At 39.2% G+C, this 18,935-nt stretch overlaps 1 protein-coding gene across 1 annotated transcript in view; it reads left to right on the top strand.

Moving 5' to 3' along the window:
• Positions 1–233: 233 nt before the first annotated feature.
• The window catches only part of LOC135088654 (glycine dehydrogenase (decarboxylating), mitochondrial), an 18,942-nt gene continuing 240 nt past the window's right edge, over positions 234–18,935 (top strand). The window contains exons 1-17 of the mRNA XM_063983581.1: positions 234–550; positions 704–782; positions 3,349–3,484; positions 3,572–3,736; positions 3,826–4,054; positions 4,360–4,583; positions 4,670–4,845; positions 4,924–5,153; positions 5,237–5,410; positions 5,563–5,747; positions 6,082–6,283; positions 16,058–16,207; positions 16,809–16,921; positions 17,124–17,271; positions 17,524–17,731; positions 18,465–18,637; positions 18,797–18,877. Of these exons, the coding sequence (XP_063839651.1) occupies positions 326–550; positions 704–782; positions 3,349–3,484; positions 3,572–3,736; positions 3,826–4,054; positions 4,360–4,583; positions 4,670–4,845; positions 4,924–5,153; positions 5,237–5,410; positions 5,563–5,747; positions 6,082–6,283; positions 16,058–16,207; positions 16,809–16,921; positions 17,124–17,271; positions 17,524–17,731; positions 18,465–18,637; positions 18,797–18,877 (2,898 nt within the window). The 5' untranslated portion in view covers positions 234–325. The remainder of the gene's footprint in view (positions 551–703; positions 783–3,348; positions 3,485–3,571; positions 3,737–3,825; positions 4,055–4,359; positions 4,584–4,669; positions 4,846–4,923; positions 5,154–5,236; positions 5,411–5,562; positions 5,748–6,081; positions 6,284–16,057; positions 16,208–16,808; positions 16,922–17,123; positions 17,272–17,523; positions 17,732–18,464; positions 18,638–18,796; positions 18,878–18,935) is intronic.

Here is an 18,935-nt window from a genome sequence, read left to right as displayed (position 1 = left end):
CTCTTTTTTTTTGTTTTGTGAATAGGTACTTACACTACTCGATTACTGTTCCAGCTGATAAAAAGCTTTTATAGGTAATTACATAATTACAGACCGCCACATTTATTTGTTACAAATTGATCACTTTTTTACTGATAAGAGGTCATCGTTAAACCATACAATACTCAAAGCGATACTACTTTGTTTAATTATGTTTTCCTATTATCTAGTTATCTTGAGCCCGGAATGCTTTGACCCCTGTATCAGTACTCCTCAAGTTGTTGTCTTCGCAAGACATACAATGGCCATTTAGATATAACCAATATAAATTTAATTATTTTTTAAAATGCATAAGTTTTTAAAAGACAGCGTTCTCCTGAAGCGATCAGTCGATAGTCTCCAAAAAAATGTTAGAAACGTGAAAAATTTTCCTTTGAAAAGTGTTCGCAGTGTGACCACGACAAGTTTTAATTCGGATAATTTGTTCCCCGAAAGAGCAGATTTTCCGGGCAGGCACATAGGGCCGCGCGATCAAGATGTGGTGACTATGTTAGATTTGCTGGGCTATAAGGTTGGTATAAAATATTCTTTATTTTATTCTTATTATTAACGTGACGATCATTTACAAAATGTCCTAATGCATGTTTTAACTCCCAGTGATTAGTTATGAGTGATTGAAGACCATTTGTTAATTTGATTGAGTATTTGTAATTACTTATTACAGAGCTTAGACCGACTGACGGACGATGCGGTACCGAAGAAAATTCAACTAGAAGGTCTTATGAACATTTCCGAGCCCATAAGTAAGTTAACATCTGTACCTCTAGTACGAAAAACTTTCGAGTTCGTTTCGTTGCGTATTCAAAGTAGGGTTTCTGATTTCTCGGCCTATTTTTTTTCTCGAGTTTCGAGAATTCTCGAGGCCAAAGTCTCGAGTTTTCTCGGGTCTCGAGTCTTTTAATGAAAACTGCTGAAATCGGTTGAAATTTATGCACCTACTTTTATGCACAACAATCAATATTAGAATTTAGTACCACTTATTTTGGTAAGGAAATAAACAAAAAATAAAATCTTCTTTCATAATAATTATTTAATAATAATCATAACAAAAGTCATAAGTCGCGTGTACTTTAAGGATAAATAACAATAAAAATCTGGAGCTACAATTGAATCACTTGTTTTCTAAAGAACACAAGTCCAAATAGCAAAATTACGATAAATAAATAAATAAATTTTCAATTTTTTTAAACTAGTCGATACTACGCTTCCACCCAATCTATGCACATGTCGTGGCAGCTTTTAATTAAGGCTACACTATAAACACGTACTGTTTTCAATGTTTTTTCCAGTTAATTGTGTATGTCTTATTAGCTGTCCTTAAATAAATAAATAGTATTTTTTATGAACAAAAAAATGTTTAACCCTTAAATGGTTTTCGTCCGTTTTAAAGGACATGTCAAATAATTGCTTACAGAATCTAAATTAAAGCAATTTATCGACTTTCAAGGGATATTTTAAAAAAAAGCATGATATTTTATGTGAAACACGGGCTGTAGTTCAATAAAAAGCCGCGAATTTTAAAAATCAAGACAGTTGAATAAATGCAACAGCAATGTCAAGTTTTCTCTCTTGATAAATGTGGCAATACTGTAGGTTCACTTGTTCTTGTACTTTATTGATTGATTTTAGAATATTAACGAATAAAACTGACGGTTATTGCCAAAACTGTAAAAAAATATCGATTTTTTTCCATTAATTTCAAGGTTACAACTGTTATGTAACTTAAAACGGACAATGCCATGTATCAGTAATAAATACTCATGTTGATTTTTAGACATTTTTACCCAATTTCCCCCTTTTAGGGGTTGAATTCTGAAATAACCTGAAACACGTGTTTATTCATTTATCGATAGGAATGTATCCTGTGAAGTTTCGAATTAGATAGTGTAACTAATTTTGTTTCGCCCTACAAACTTTGGACCCCCATTTCACCCCCTTAGGGGGTAATTTTGGAAAAATCCTTTCTGATAACACCCCTAGACCCTAATAAGGAACCTACATGCCAAACTTTGTGTCTTTATACCCACCGGTTTGGGATTTATGTTGATAAATCAGGCAGTCAGTTTCTGTTTTTATATGTCAGGGTATTTTTTGATAAATTTATGTAAAATCAACAGTAAATAGTCCAGATGGATTACAAAAGGCGCTGGATTAGCCAGATAATGATTATCAGGGATTCCTGTATTGTTATTAAGAAAAGTTGTTTTACGTTTGTTTTTCTAAACTGGCAATGTCCGCCCTAAGTGACATGGTTGTAATGCTAAATAATTGGCAATGTCCGTTTTGAGTGACATGTCATAACTTCTATACTAATTGAAATTTTTTCAAAAAGTAAATATTTTTTTCTTAATCTATCAAAACAATACCTAAATCCCAAATTTGACCATTTTTGAAGCAAGGGTTCAATGAGTGCCAATTTAAGGGTTAATAATTTTTTAAATTTCTTACAGATAACGACTTGAATAAACTTTACGAGTACCTAACCTAACGTCTGTTAGGTAAGGTAACTGTCTAGTTAACAAATTTTTCAGTCTTTAAATCAGTCAGATTTAACATACATAATAAATATAGCATACTCGTTGGTGAACATTATTACTTAGTTTCGATTGAGATCATTACTTGCAAATCAAATCAGTTAAAAAAGGATAGACTAGGCCAGTCTAAAAGCAACGTTGACCTATTAAATAATAAAAAACTTACTTTTGTCTAAGAAAATAGGCTTTCAAGAATATTAAAGCTTCAAAATCGGAACTCGAGAATTCTCGAGCTCCGGTAATTTTTTTCTCGTCTCGAATGAAGCCAAATTTCTCGAGTTTTCTCGAGTTCGAGAAAGCTCGAGCAGAAACCCTAATTCAAAGTGTCATCGAAAAATTTTGTATGAAAAATTAAACAGCGCCCCCTAGGGCGGCTATAATATAGGGGGCGCTGTTTAATTTTTCATACAAAATTTTTCGATGACACTTTGAATACGCAACGAAACGAACTCGAAAGTTTTTCCTACTAGAGGTACTGAGCTATCATTAAAATAAAATCAAAGATAATTTTTAAAATCTATACTAATATTATAAATGCGAAAGTAACTCTGTCTGTCTGTCTCTCTTTCACGCCTAAACCACTGAACCGATTTTGATGAAATTTGGCATAAAGATAGTTTGAGTCCTGGGAAAGGAAATAGGATAGTTTTTATCCCGGTTTTTGAAACAGGGACGCGCGCGATAAAGTTTTTCTGTGACAGACAAAATTCCACGCGGGCGAAGCCGCGGGCGGAAAGCTAGTACTCCTATATTTACATGCTACTCTAATTTTCAGGCGAATATGATCTCATCGAGAGAGTGCGCAAAATTGCTGAGAAAAATCAAATATGGCGGTCATATATTGGCATGGGATACCACAACTGCTGTGTCCCACACACCATTATGCGGAATATGTTCGAAAACCCTGGATGGTAAATATTAATACAAACCATTTGCTTTGTCATTAAGAATTATTTATTTTTAATTAGATAAACACAATATTTGTTTGCTTATTTTAGGACTACTCAATACACACCTTATCAGCCAGAAATCGCTCAAGGCAGATTGGAAAGTTTACTCAACTACCAAACGATGGTCAGCGATCTTACTGGTTTGGATGTTGCTAACGCGTCTCTATTAGACGAAGGCACTGCAGCTGCTGAGGCTTTATCTCTTTGCCACAGGTATGATTGGTGACAATCAAAAATATCTCTTGAGTACATTATGCATAAGTTCCACTTTGTATTTTTTCCAATAATATTTTATTTTTCAGACATAACAAAAGAACAAAGTTCGTGGTATCCGAAAGACTGCACCCACAGACACTAGCCGTCGTGCAGACTCGTCTGGATGCCTTAGGACTGGAAGTAATGGTGGTGCCAGATGTAAGACAAGTCGACTTCGCGCAGAGAGACATATCTGCTGTACTCCTGCAATGCCCAGACACCAGAGGCTTGGTGTACGATTATTCTGGATTAGCAGCTGCTGCTCAAGAACACGGGGTCAGTTAGTTATAATGTGTTTGTACTTTAGACGATTTTTAAGACTCAAAGATATAATTTATTTAAAAACTGAGTCCATAGAACTCTAGTATACGCAGGCGTATATAGTGGAGCGGAGGACATATCATCATTTCAGCCATAGGACGTCCACTGCTGAACACAGGTCTTCCTTAAGGATTTCCATAATGACCAGCCTGCATCCAGCGCCTTCCTGCTACCTTTATGAGGTCGTTGGGCCACCTTGTTATTGCATCTACCGTCTTGTATTCCAACTCTCTCTGGTAACATGTCGCATATTTTTTCAGACATTAGTCGTGGTAGCAACAGATCTCTTAGCTATGGCGTTATTGAGGCCACCAGCGGAATGTGGTGCAGCGTTAGCAGTTGGGACCTCCCAGCGCCTTGGAGTTCCACTGGGTTATGGTGGCCCTCACGCTGGGTTCTTTGCCGCAGAACATGCTTTAGTACGATTAATGCCGGGGCGTATGGTTGGCGTAACAAGGGACGCTACAGGACGAGATGCATACAGGTTAATACTCGATTCTAAACTTTATGTTAATGGGATAAAAGTCTAAAGTAGGTAATTTTACAAAAGTCTTGATACTTTCATTTCAGATTAGCGCTTCAGACCAGAGAGCAGCATATTCGACGTGATAAAGCGACTTCAAACATTTGCACAGCGCAGGCTCTTCTTGCTAACATGTCTGCTATGTATGCAGTTTATCATGGACCTCAAGGACTGAGAGATATTGCCACGCGTGTACACAATGCTACGCTTGTCCTCGATCATGGTCTGTATTACCATCTACTAAGGTACATTTTGCAGTTAAAATTCAAACTCACATTAAAATTACACATTACTTTTACAGGCATCAGGCAACGTGGTCACAAACAAACCAACGACGTTTACTTCGATACTCTCCACGTGGTACCATCTTCCGATCATAGTGCAAGCGATATAAAGGCTCGTGCTCAAGCGAAAAAGATAAATTTGAGGTACTTTGACGACGGCGCTGTCGGAGTGGCCTTAGACGAAACGACGACTATGCAAGATGTTGACGATTTGCTGTGGATCTTTGACTGCCAAAGTGTTAAAGAGGTATTTATCAAACTAAATAAGGAGGATTCAAAATGGTTCAACAATTTGCAAAGTTATTATTCCATCGTTTGTTTTTTTTACAGGTATCCAAAGGTGACGTCACATCGTGCAGCATATTGAAAGGACCTTTCCGAAGAACTTCGCCGTATCTTACGCATCCTGTATTCAACATGCACCACTCTGAGACCAGAATAGTCAGATATATGAAACGATTGGAAAACAAGGACATATCACTCGTCCACTCGATGATACCTTTGGTAAGAAAATAAATTTAGTTGCACCTCATTTTTTGTCTATTACATAAAAAATATCATTATCCATTAGTTAAATGAGTGGTTTATTAAAAACCCAACCGCATAGAAAACCTCTTCCTTTTTTTGAAGTCGGTTAAAAGGATGTTTTTTCGCAGGGTTCCTGTACAATGAAACTCAACTCCACAACAGAAATGATGCCTTGCTCGTTCAAGCATTTCACCGATATCCACCCATTCGCTCCTCTTGAACAATGCCAGGGATACCACACGCTGTTTGAAGAGTTGGCGAGTGATCTATGCGCGATTACTGGATATGACCGAGTGTCTTTCCAACCTAACAGGTAAGACAGGACAGTTAACATTTCTCTTTATGTTTGATTGTAGCTATCTACTCTATTTTAGCTATATCATTAACTGGGTCAGTAGTTTGGTCTTTAGAGGGAAACCATGGAAGTCAAAGTGGAGTCTTATAGGTTTTTTCTATAAGCTGTCAGAACGTGACTCGCCCATAGATGCTGTATGTCAATGGAAAAATATTATTATGATGTCACTAGTTCGCGAACTCTATTGTCTTAACTATTTATTGTTTTCCACATACATAACACATTCCGCTATTGGTATCAGGAATGATTTATTTTCATCAAAATGTATTAAAATAAATAAACCTTTTTTCAGCGGTGCCCAAGGCGAATACGCCGGTCTCCGCACCATAAAACGCTACCACGAGTTCCGTGGCGACACCGGCCGGAACATCTGCTTGATCCCGGTCAGCGCGCATGGGACCAATCCGGCGTCTGCGCACATGGCTGGCATGCGAGTGTGCGCGATACGCGTCACGCCCTCCGGGGATATTGACATGGAGCACTTGAAGGATATGGTAGGGGTTCTATTTAATTGTTTATTGAAAAAGTACCTCGATTGGTAAGCCACGAGTTCCGCGGCGACACCGGCCGGAACATCTGCTTGATCCCGGTCAGCGCGCACGGGACCAATCCGGCGTCTGCGCACATGGCCGGCATGCGAGTGTGCGCGATACGCGTCACGCCGTCCGGGGATATTGACATGGAGCATTTGAAGGATATGGTAGGGGTTATATTTACTTGTTTATTGAAAAAGTACCTCGATTGGTAAGCCTTGAGGTCCGTGGCGACACCGGCCGGAACATCTGCTTGATCCCGGTCAGCGCGCACGGGACTAATCCTGCGTCTGCGCACATGGCCGCAGTGGCGGATTTACAAATTTGCCGCTAGTAGGCCATTCAATTTTTGCCGCCCCTACCTACTGACTTTTGAAATTCAATACGTTAGTTTAATCCCGTTATTAGTATGATTGTGAACTTAATGATATTTCTGTCAGTTACTAGATTAATATTGCAACCCGCATTGTAATGAAGAGTTTAATGTTGACCTAAAAACAGCAGTATGTACTAATCTTAAGGTGGGCAAAGGCATGACTTAAAAATACCTACACTATATGAACACAGACAAAATTATATCGACGTATGAAATCTTTTTCATAAGTTCTGACTCTATGCACAAAAGAGATAAAGCATTAATAGGCCAGAAGAATTAGATTTTAAATCGGAAATAATTCCTACAAGGGATTTTATTGCTTTACTGGCTTCATTTTTATTTTTTTGGAATAGGGGCAGCCACAGTAGGTAACACAGAGTCGTTCAGGTGAGTGCCAGGAAGAGGTGCAGCAACCGCAGTTAAGGAACGGCTGGGACGAACAAGGATAGGCGCATCCAGCTCGTAAGCCTTGATAGGGTTACACTGGTTGAGGCGCTCCTTTTCAAGTTTCAGAGGGTCATTAATTATACACATATTTTCTACTTTGCCGAACATATGCACGAGAACGGTTGGTTCAAAACATATGAATTTGGTCTTATTTAATGCAGGATTAAATGCCCTTCAACCGTCAGGAAGACCACTTTTCGATAGAGTAAGTCCTTTACGCGGTATAACCGGAAAACCGAAAAAGCGCCCTTTTCGGGGGCCCCCGCCACTTAAGCACAACTCCGTCGATCGAAGTCGAAAACCTAGGAGAGTCTTTATGGGCAACTAATGAAGCCATTAAGGCACTAGAATCTTTGGTGGGAATTATTTCCGATTTAATTCATTTTTGTGTTTAATACTACTGGCCTATAAAGCTTTTCTTGACTTAAAGTAGATCGTAGATAGTTTTTGACCCGTTTTAAGCAAGAAAAGCTTCTCACCTGAATGTGCACAGAGCCATGCGAAGTGCTATATCTACACTAATATTATAAAGAGGAAAACTTTGTTTGTTTGTTTGTTTGTTTGTTTGTTTGTTTAGTTGTAATGGATAGGCTCAAAAACTACTGGACCGATTTTAAAAATTCTTTCACCATTCGAAAGCTACATAACTCACGAGTAACATAGGCTAAATTTTATTTTGGAAAACAATAGGGTCCCGTAAAATATTTGGGATTTTCATAAGACGTGGAAAAGCGCCATCTATCGTCATTGCTTAAAATCTTCTTGCGCCTGACAAACATTTTTGAGGTACGTAAATATTCATGAAGGCAAAGCTGTCAAACGCCATCTATCGACATCATTAGTAAATTAGTAACTAAATATTACATGTACTATGAATAGCGCTGTTCGTAAATAATATAGAAAATTTAATAAGTAAAGATATTTTATGTAATTGAACCATACACTGTATGTACCTATTTGAATCATTCACTGTGTTTAAACGAGCAAGGCAAAGTGTTAATTAGGGACTTTTTACAAACTTCCTTGCAAATTCTTACTATGTGCCGCCATCTACCGAGATGAATATTAGGGTACGGTTCAGCGGCGGACAAATGGGATGGGCGCGTGGGCGATTGTAGTTAAATAGGATAAGAATTACTTCGTTTTTATTTTCTGTATGTAATTTGTTAGTTTTTTGGTAGGGTCTTTATTTTAATTACTTAGGTTGGTAGGTACTTACTTATTTGATTTTAATGATAATTACTATAGGTAGGTATAATTTTAGTAGAAAGAAAGATAATTGAATGACTAAGTGACTCACTCACTCATCACGAAGTCTCAGAAACTACAAGTCTCACTGGCTGATCAAAGCCAGGTGATCAAAGTGGAATACACCTCCTTTTAGAACGTAGGTAGTCACTAAGACGAAATTTTGCAAAATTCAACCCTTAATATGGGAGTTCAAAAGGGGGTTGGAAGTCTGTATTGCAGTCCTCGGTTTTTAAAGTAAGAGACTTGAAAGTTAAAATGTACGCTCACTAAGATCTCTAGATATTGTGGAGGTGTACATAATATACTGTTCGGTACACTGTGGTACTGTGTACACATCGGTTTGCTGACGATATTGTGGTCATGGCAGAATCGTTGGAAGATCTTGGAACAATGCTCGAAGACCTTAATCGATTTTCCCAACAGGTAGGCCTGAGGGCGAACATGGACAAAACGAAGCTTATGTCGAATGTCCATGTTGCGCCCTACCCAGTTTCAGTTGGGAGCTCAATTATCGAGATTGTCGACAAGTAGGTATGTCTACCTCGGACAAACGATCCAGCTAGGTAGGTCCAATTTCGAGAAGGAGGTCAATCGTCGAATCCAACTCGGCTGGGCAGCGTTCGGGAAACTACGCAACATCTTTTCGTCCAAAATACCTCAATGCCTGAAGACTAGAGTGTATAACCAATGTGTGTTACCAGTGATAACTTATGGCTCGGAAACGTGGCCTCTCACTATAGGCCGTATACAGAAGCTCAGTTGCACAGCGTGCTATGGAGAGGGCTATACTTGGTGTTTCTTTGCGAGATCGAATCAGAAATGAGGAGATCCGTAAACGAACCAAAGTCGCTGACATAGCCCAACGGATTAGCAAGCTGAAGTGGCAATGGGCAGGGCACATAGTACGCAGAACTGATGGCCGATGGGACAGAATGGTTCTGGAATGGAGGCCGCGTACCGGAAAACGTAGCGTGGGACTTCCACCTACAAGGTGGACCGACGACATCGTAAAGGTAGCAGGGAAGCGCTGGACGCAGGCCGCTTCCAATCGATCAACATGGAAAGCATTGGGGGAGGCCCATGTTGTTCAGCAGTGGACGTCCTATGGCTGAAATGGTGGTGGTGGCGGTGGTGGTACATATACTGAAAATGTATCATTAGAAATCAACCACGGGGGCTAAGAAGATAAAAGGAGGGTTGGAAGTTTATATTATGAAAGTCCTATGTGTTTAAAGTTAGAGAGTTGAAATTTAAAATGTATGCGCTATAGATGCTAAGAGCGGATTTTACGAAACTCCACCCCTAATGGAGTAAAACGAGGTCCACGCGTACGAAGTCGCGGGCGGCCGCTAGTCCAGTATAATTAGCTAAGAACTTCTTAAAGGTAAACAGAAAGACCAAGGCTTGGTAATACAGGGTGGTCCAGAAGAGAATTAACTTTTGAAAATTCAAGGAAACTTTAACTATTGTAATTTAGAGAAAATTTAATGCAATTTATTTTTAAATAGCTTTCCGCCCGCGGCTTCGCCCGCGTGGAATTTTGTCAGTCACAGAAAAACAATATCGCGCGCGTATTTGCTCACCGTTTAGACCTACCCTGGACTACGACAAACATTTTAAAACCAAAATCAGCACAATCGGCCCAGCCGTTCTCGAGTTTTAATCAGACTAACGAACAGCAATTCATTTTTATTTATATAGAATATACAACGTGTCCCAAAATTCAAGGATAAGCCGGCGCCGCAGGATGAACATAGTCATGACTACTTTAGGAAAAATAAGAAAAAAAATCTATCTCAATTATTTTTTAAGTTACACAATAAATTATGAAATTCGTCGAAAATTGACACCCCTTATGATATTTTACATTACCACGACTACAATTTTTCAAATACTTCTGTTTTTTTGTTTGTATCGGCAACTTAAGTAGTGCTGCTGTCCACTCCAATTCTTAAAACCCCCAGAATCCTTGCAGTTTTTACACAAAAGTTAATCAAAATATGATATTTCCTTAAAATTTTGAACGATTTTTACGTTCACTCCACTTTGACTCGTCGTTTTGTAAAAAAACAGTATGAACACTACTGCGGCAAGTTTTTTATAAAGTTGACGCAACTATTCTAGATTCCAAAATGGTATAATACTCTAAGAAAACTAGTCGCAAAAAAGATATGCGTACCATTTTTACAAGCACTTCGCTCGTTAGTAGTATGGGATAAATCTTGCAACTAAATTTAAAACCAGTTCTCCTCAACCAATTGAGCTGAAATTTGGTATACTTATGTAAGTACGATGACAATGCAATATTATGGTATCATTGAGCTGGATGGAGTCTGGAGGTGACCATAGAAACTTCTAAATGAAACGGCGAAATTGCATCTAGTTTAGGTTCGTTAGATTTGTCTTTTCAAGCACTTTGGTGCTAGATGATGTCCAGGATCCTGATGATGAAGTCAAGAGGTGGCCAGGAGCTGGCCATAGGAACTCCTAAACGAAATAGTGGAAGCTTATCGAGTTTAGGTTCGTTGGATTTGTCTTCTCGAGCACTTGGGCCATGAGATTGAGAAACAACTAAAAAGTTTAAAATAAAGTTATAATCGCGCATGGAATTTATTCCTCTTTTTTCTGTTTGCGCTACAAACTTTCGAAATTATTTGAACCTTGCATACAATTATTTTTATCGTTAAATTCTTTCGTAAAATTTCGCATTACCTAATGCTTGTTTTTAAAAAAAATTTTTTTTATTATAACTTTATTTAACACTTTTTAATTGTTTCTCAATCTCATGGTCCAAGTGCTCGGGAAGTCAAATCCAACGAACCCAAACTCGATAATCTTCCGCCATTTCGATTAGAAGTTCCTTTGGCCAGCTCCTGGCCACCTCTTGACTTCATCATCAGGACCCTGGACATCATCTAGCACTAAAGTGCTTGAAAAGATATCCAACGAACCCAAACTAGATGCGATTCCGCCGTTTCGTTTAGAAGTTCCTATGGCCACCTCCAGACTCCATCCAGCTCAATGATACCATAATATTGCAATGTCATCGTACTTACATAAGTATACCAAATTTCAGCTCAATTGGTTGAGGAGAACTGGTTTTAAATTTAATTGCAAGATTTATCGCATACTAATTAACAAGCGAAGTGCTTGTAAAAATGGTACGCATATCTTTTTTGCGACTAGTTTTCTTAGAGTATTATACCATTTTGGAATCTTGAATAGTTGCGTCAACTTTATAAAAAACTTGCCGCAGTAGTGTTCATACTGTTTTTTTACAAAACGACGAGTCAAAGTGGAGTGAACGTAAAAATCGTTCAAAATTTTAAGGAAATATCATATTTTGATTAACTTTTGTGTAAAAACTGCAAGGATTCTGAGGGTTTTAAGAATTAGGGTGGACAGCAGCACTACTTAAGTTGCCGATACAAACAAAAAAACAGAAGTATTTGAAAAATTGTAGTCGTGGTAATGTAAAATATCATAAGGGGTGTCAATTTTCGACGAATTTCATAATTTATTGTGTAACTTAAAAAATAATTGAGATAGATTTTTTTTCTAATTTTTCCTAAAGTAGTCATGACTATGTCCACCCTGCGGCGCCGGCTTATCCTTGAATTTTGGGACACGTTGTATATGTAGATAGATAGATGATAGCTAGCGGCCGCCCGCGACTTCGTACGCGTGGATCCCGTTTTACCCCCTTCATCTATCTTCAGCGGTTAACTCCCGTTCCCGTAGGAATTTTGCAATATCCTGTTGTAACTAAGCTTTAAGTTTACTAAGGTACCTGCATGCCTTTCAAGCGTCTATCTTACGCAGTTTAGATTTTTTCATACATATGTTTTTTCCCGCTAACTCCCGTTCCCGTGGGAATTTTACGATATCCTGTTGTACCTAAGCTTTAAATTTACTAAGGTACCTGCATACCAAATTTCAAGTGTCTATCTTACACAGTTTAGATTTTTTCATACATATGTTTTTTCCCGGTAACTCCCGTTCCCGTGGGAATTTTACGATATCCTGTTGTACCTAAGCTTTAAGTTTACTAAGGTACCTGCACACCAAATTTCAAGCATCTAACTTAAGCGGTTTAGATTGTTCATACAAAAGGATTTTTCCGCTAATTCCCGTTCCCGTGGGAATTTCGGGAATTCCTTTCTTAGTGCACCTCTACGGTACCTAAACTACGTCCCTTCCAAATTTCAAGTGCCTACGTTTAGCCGTTTAGGCTGTGCGTTGATCTGTCAGTCAGTCAGTCAGTTTCTCCTTTTATATATTTAGATTTACCTTTATTAAATTATATCGCCCAGGAGATTTCCTTGACGCTTGCAACATTCGATCAACATACATCAAAATCTTGGAATGCGTTCGTCAGAATTACTTTGAAACCTATTTTCAATTTTTTGCCGAATGCTCAGCTTCAGTTGCTGCATGGTTGTTTGATTATAAAAGTGTACTCTATTCTTAATGTAACACCACAAAAAAATATTTTCTGGAGTGAGATCAAGGCTTCCTGGTGACCAGGAGATGTCACCCCTGCCTGAAATTATTTTTTTGTGGGAACATGTCTCTTACCATCTAAATGCTCTCAGTTGAAGTGTGACACGTAGCCCCATATTGATGAAACCAAGTGCTCCGGTCATATCCTTGCAAATCTTGCAGCTTTGAAATCAAAAAGCTTTTCAGCCTACCAGTATAGCGCTCTCAAAAATTAATCATCCTTTCAATGCAACAAACCAATTAAGCAGGGGTGAAATCTCACTGCCTCTAAGAAGCGCTAATCTCATTCCAGCAGACTTCTTTTTGTGAGGTTGCCTTGTGAGCAGAGTATGCTCTAATAATCCAAAAACTCTGCAGCATTCATCCATCCTGAATCCATTTTGAGGTAACTCTAAGGGCTCCTGCCTCAGATCATAGATAATATGATCTGAGGCTCCTGCACACGACGCTGCCACCGCGTTGCCGCCGCGCCGTCGCCGCGCCTTTGCACTGTTTATACGCGCCGCGTGAACACCGCTTCCGCGCAGCCGCCGCGCCGCGCGCGAAATTATGCTTTGTTGGCGCGGTGGCTGCGCGGCGGTGGTTTTACTCGGTGCGTATGAGCAGTGTAGCGGCGCGGCGGCGGCGCGGTGGCGGCGTCGTGTGCATCAGCGCTTACGAAAGTTTTCCAAAATGTTGACCGAATGTTGTGAGCGTTGGGGGAATCACATGTACGATAAAATTTATAAAAGATAGTAAATTTTAAAATAAATTGCACTGGATTTCTTTTAAATTGCAATAGCTTAAGTTCTACAAAAATGTACAGTTTTCGTTTCCTTGAATTTTCAAAAATGAATTTTCTTCTGGGCTACCCTGTAAAACAATATACACGAAGTTGTGGAGAGATGGTGCTCGTGCTAGGCTCCGAAGATCCTGTGTTACTCAAGAGTTTTTTATTTTATTTTTATTGAAACGCTATTAGAATATTTTAAAATTCATGATCACATAAGTACCTAAGTATATATTACAGTGTGTTTATTAATCGTTTATTTATATATGGATTGTGTAGGTATACGTATAATATTTTTTTTTTCCTGTAAAAAAAATTTGCTAAATTTGCCGCCCCTCTAAATCTGCCGCCCTAGGCACTGGCCTACTTGGCCTATTGGTAAATCCGCCACTGCATGGCCGGCATGAGAGTGTGCGCGATACGCGTCACGCCGTCCGGAGTATTGACATGGAGCACTTGAAGGATATGGTAGGGGTTCTATTTCATTGTTTATTGAAAAGTGTACTTCTATTGTCAATTGGTTATACTACCTCTTGCACCTTCTCTTCATCATTTGCTTATGCTCAGTTATTATTACGATTCCACTATTCGCTGGGTGCGAAGTACTAGGTGGGGGTAACATAGATTATGTTACCCCCACCTAGTACTTCGCACCCAGCGAATAGAATCGCAGCGCTCATGGTGGTCAAAAGTAGAAATAATGTAAGCTCTGTCATCAGATGCATCTGTCAATGGCAAAGCGATTCTACATAATACATTTTAATATCATTAATTAATCGCATGAAAAGGGTCCTACTGGGAACTTAAATAAAAGAGTGGACTGTATTTCGATAGGGCTGGTTTAATAGCTGTTTACAATTTGGAAATAACTAGACTATACAACGTGGTAGTACAAAAATGAGTCACAGTAGTTGTTGTGCATAGATGTTTGCCTTATGATGAGGGCGTGAATTATTTAACTCTGCCCTTGTTTTGTTCTTAATTCTTCTACATCTCGAACTTGTCCAGCCAATACCAACAACTTTCCTTTAAAAACGGTTTGTGGTTGGAATTTGATATTGTAACCGGGTGGTCTTCAAAACAATACTCATTTCGATCTGAAAACGATATTTAATTTATTACTTGCGATACAGGAACATTTAAATATATTTACTGTTATACAGGGTGTTTGGCGCATCGTGTGCCAAAATGATTTGGCGGATAGAATGGGTCATTTCCTATATTTTCAGCCCCCATAACACGTTCAATGTCAGGCGGCTACTTTTATATTAAGTTTTTTAGTAATTTCACCAAAATACCCAAATCGCATCATTTAATTTCGATTTAAAAAAAACTACTAAGCGTAGCCTCAAAGTAAATATTTTGTTTTGACGTGCATTGATGTAGGGTTGCATCAAATCTAAATTTACTGGCAAATATCATCTAGTTTTTTTTTTTAATTCAGCTTTGAAGTTTTCCGAAAAGTAAAAATGGACTGAACATTTAAGTTTACATGGCTATAAATTTTTTTTTAAAAGAGATAGCGATCTTAGGATTTTATCAAAACTTCTCTAGTCTATCCCCATTCAAACGGTATACTAATCTTGTTTAAATAATAACAACAACTTCACAAATTCCCTAAATTAGTGCATTGACTCTATTCGGACTGATTTGCGAAATTTGTGTTTATAGCCCCTTTTTGTGTGAATAACACGTTAAATACCTACAGGTAAAAATTATTTATCTTATGCAATGTAAAAACTTTTTCCCTATCGTTTTTCAACGTGGATTTCTTGAAATTAAAGACGAAAAAAATAATTATTTTGATCGTTTATTAATTATTACAAATTTTGTTCAAAATGTCCGCCTCGGCAACGTATACACTCACGACATCTTCTTCTATTTTTAAAATATTTTTTTTAAATATTTTTGCGACCCTTTCGAATTTGAACCAAAGTTCTACGAAGTTCTATAAATAACTTAAATGTGGTATTTAGTTTCTCGTGTCTTGTAGTGTTAGGTTATTGCTTACCGGCCAGCTTCTAAACCAGTGGTTCTTAACCGGTTGTCCGCGGACCACTGGTGGTCCCTGGAGGCATTCCAAGTGGTCCGCGAAGACATCGTAATAAACAAGTGACGTGACGTGATGACCTCAACATCATGGGGGGCACCAGACCATTCTGGGGTGTCTTACCTCCCCGCTACTACGCCGCCACTGTGTGTGGTCCCTGACAAGAAAGAAATTAGGTAAAATGGTCCCTCATGACTTAAAGGTTAAGAACCACTGTTCTAAACTATCGGGTCATTGTAAATTGCTGGCCGTCATTAAACGTTACTGAAAGTGGATCGAAGACGCCTAATTCATCTCTGCATAAGCATTAACAAAGTTTTTGTTTATCTTTCTCCATAGGTAGAGGAGCACAGCGCGAACATTTCCTGCCTGATGCTGACGTACCCGAGCACATTCGGCGTGTTCGAGGAGCGCGCCGCCGACGTGTGCGCGCTCGTGCACAAGCACGGCGGGCAGGTCTACCTTGACGGGGCTAACATGAACGCGCAGGTAAGCCTTACATAAGAGAAGTGTGGGCATACCGAGTGGTAGAGGGGCGGGAAGCAGCTACACGCTTGAAATGGTACTCTCTACGTACCTTATATTTCTTCCTTAAGTATCTCTAACATATTTGTTTGTATTGGAATGGGTGTTTTCTATGTATAATAAGTATGTATTTACAAAAAAAAAGTATTTAAGTATGTTTATATTGTTTGTATCCGTTGTCTAGTACCCATAGTACAAGCTTTGCTTAGTTTGGGACTAGAAGCGCAGTGTACAATGTCCAAAGATATTTATTTATTTATTTATCTAAGTCGGACCCTGTCTAGATATCAGATTTTTACTGCTCGAGACAGTCTAGACACCCTGGAAGTCGCTTTGGAAGAACTAAGTCAAACTTGAACTCTCTCCCCCCCTAGAAGCTGGATATGACTTGCCCCCCCCCCCCCCTTTCATGCTGCCAGGCCGTCTAAAGTAGTCACAACTGCTCGAGCCGGACCCCTAAAGATGGCGTATGGTGGCCCTTACGGGGACACATTTGAACATGAAACATTAGTGTACCACTTAACTTGAATATTGTCAGTATACCAATCGTGAACTACCTTTCCAGGTCGGACTTTGCAGACCGGGAGACTACGGCAGCGATGTATCGCATTTGAACCTGCACAAGACCTTCTGTATTCCTCACGGAGGCGGTGGTCCTGGTATGGGGCCTATTGGTGTGTGAGTATCCACACAATATAATTTTTTTAGATCTTCTTTTGTTAGACGGTGCGCTTTTCAGTAAGAGATTGGTTTCAATAAGACGGTTGTCTGGCTTAGAAGTTCGCGTACCGCACTAATATAAATGCAAATATGTATATGTATGTGTGAATGTATGCGTGAATATTTTATTTAGTTATGATTGATTCACGTCTTCTTTTAGCAAAGCCCACTTGGCACCCTTCCTACCTTCGCACCCAGTAGTGGACCCGTTAGCAGACCTGGGAGATGCTGCTCATAGTTTCGGCTCCGTCAGCGCAGCTCCGTTCGGATCATCAGCCATTTTGCCTATTTCTTGGGCATACATAAAGGCAAGTATGAACATGAAACCACTTGTTACAAAAATAAAATTGTCACACAAAGATCTGTGTAGAAAACTATCGATAAGTTTTTTCACCTCAGTTGTAACTTTATTTATTTAAAGACTTTATTGCACACACATAAAATGATCAGTACAAAAAGGAGAGCTTAATGCCAAGTGGCATTCTCTCCCAGCTGACCCATGCGAAATATTATTTATTTCACTCATATCTTTGATAATGTTATATGTATCTGTTATTCAGATGATGGGACCAAAGGGCCTTAAGCGGGCTACGCAAGTGGCCATTTTGAATGCTAACTACATGTCCCGCCGGCTAGACGGCCACTACAAAACGCTGTACAAGGGCGAGCGCGGTCTGGTTGCGCACGAGTTTATCATCGACGTACGGGACCTCAAGAAGACTGCTAATATCGAGCCTGGAGACATCGCGAAACGGCTCATGGACTTTGGTTAGTGTTTTAGAAAAATCTGAGGATGTGACCAAAAAGTCTAAACCTAGGCGCAGACCACCGACTTTTGGTTGGCCGATAGTTGGGCCCTATTTTAATTTGTATAAAGAATCGGCCGATACCAAATCGGTGCAATGTGCGCACTTTCATACATATCCATACTGATTAACAGCCCGACTTAACTATCGGCCAACTAAAAGTCGGTGGTCTGCGCGTAGGCTAAAGCCACGCTAAAGCGGACTATTAAATCTTCATCTTGAATGCAAACTTTATGTTGCGGTAGCTAAAGCAGCAAGCAAGCGATTACTTGTCCTACTGCGCAACACGTCTGCGCAGACAGCGTATACAAATCTTTGCTTGTATAGTTCCAAAATACTGAACTGTCCTATGCATGACATTGACAGTGGGGCGCCACCGTCAATACCGGTTCGCTGGTTCCGATTTTTGCCATGTTGGAAACCATATAGTTGAACGATGGTAGCGCCCCCCTGTCATTGAGTTTGGTGGGACAGTTCAGCGTGGGTCATCTATATTGATGGCCTCAACTATTGTTACACGATCTATACCTTTCAAGTCCTAAACCTAATCTTTTTCAAATGTCCAGTACTCCAGTACTGTTAAGTTCAGTAGTGTTGTTGTTGTAAGTTTGTTTAAAATGTTTATTGTAATGTAAAGCAATTATTAATCGTTTCTGAAGAAAAAATCTACAAATGTCGCAATATGTATGTTTCAGGATTCCACGCGCCTACAATGTCTTGGCCGGTAGCTGGAACGCTGATGATTGAGCCAACAGAGTCTGAAGACCTCCAGGAGTTGGACCGGTTCTGCGAAGCGCTCATTACCATCAGGAAGGAAATCAAGGACATTGAGGATGGCGTTATGGACAAACGTTTGAATCCTTTAAAGGTAGGCCAGAGTTTTTTTTTTATATCGGTCCAATCGCACTTATCTAAAACCCTTTCTTAAAACAGGTCTGCTGTGTGAACAGGATTTTATGTAAAAGTTACTTATTACTTACCTATTTTGAATACAAATAATGCTAATGTATTTTTTCCTTCTCAACAGATGGCCCCACACACACAAGAAGAAGTGATATCAGAAGACTGGAATCGTCCGTACAGTCGGGAACAAGCCGCTTTCCCAGCTGTAAGTTAATTTTCATTTTGATTTAATTGTAATCTATTTACGTCCAGTTACATAATTA

The sequence above is a fragment of the Ostrinia nubilalis genome, chromosome 4 (assembly GCF_963855985.1).
Source record: "Ostrinia nubilalis chromosome 4, ilOstNubi1.1, whole genome shotgun sequence".
Classification (NCBI taxonomy): domain Eukaryota; kingdom Metazoa; phylum Arthropoda; class Insecta; order Lepidoptera; family Crambidae; genus Ostrinia; species Ostrinia nubilalis.
Note: the sequence above shows the minus strand (reverse complement) of the source record. Positions and strands in the feature narration are given on the sequence as shown.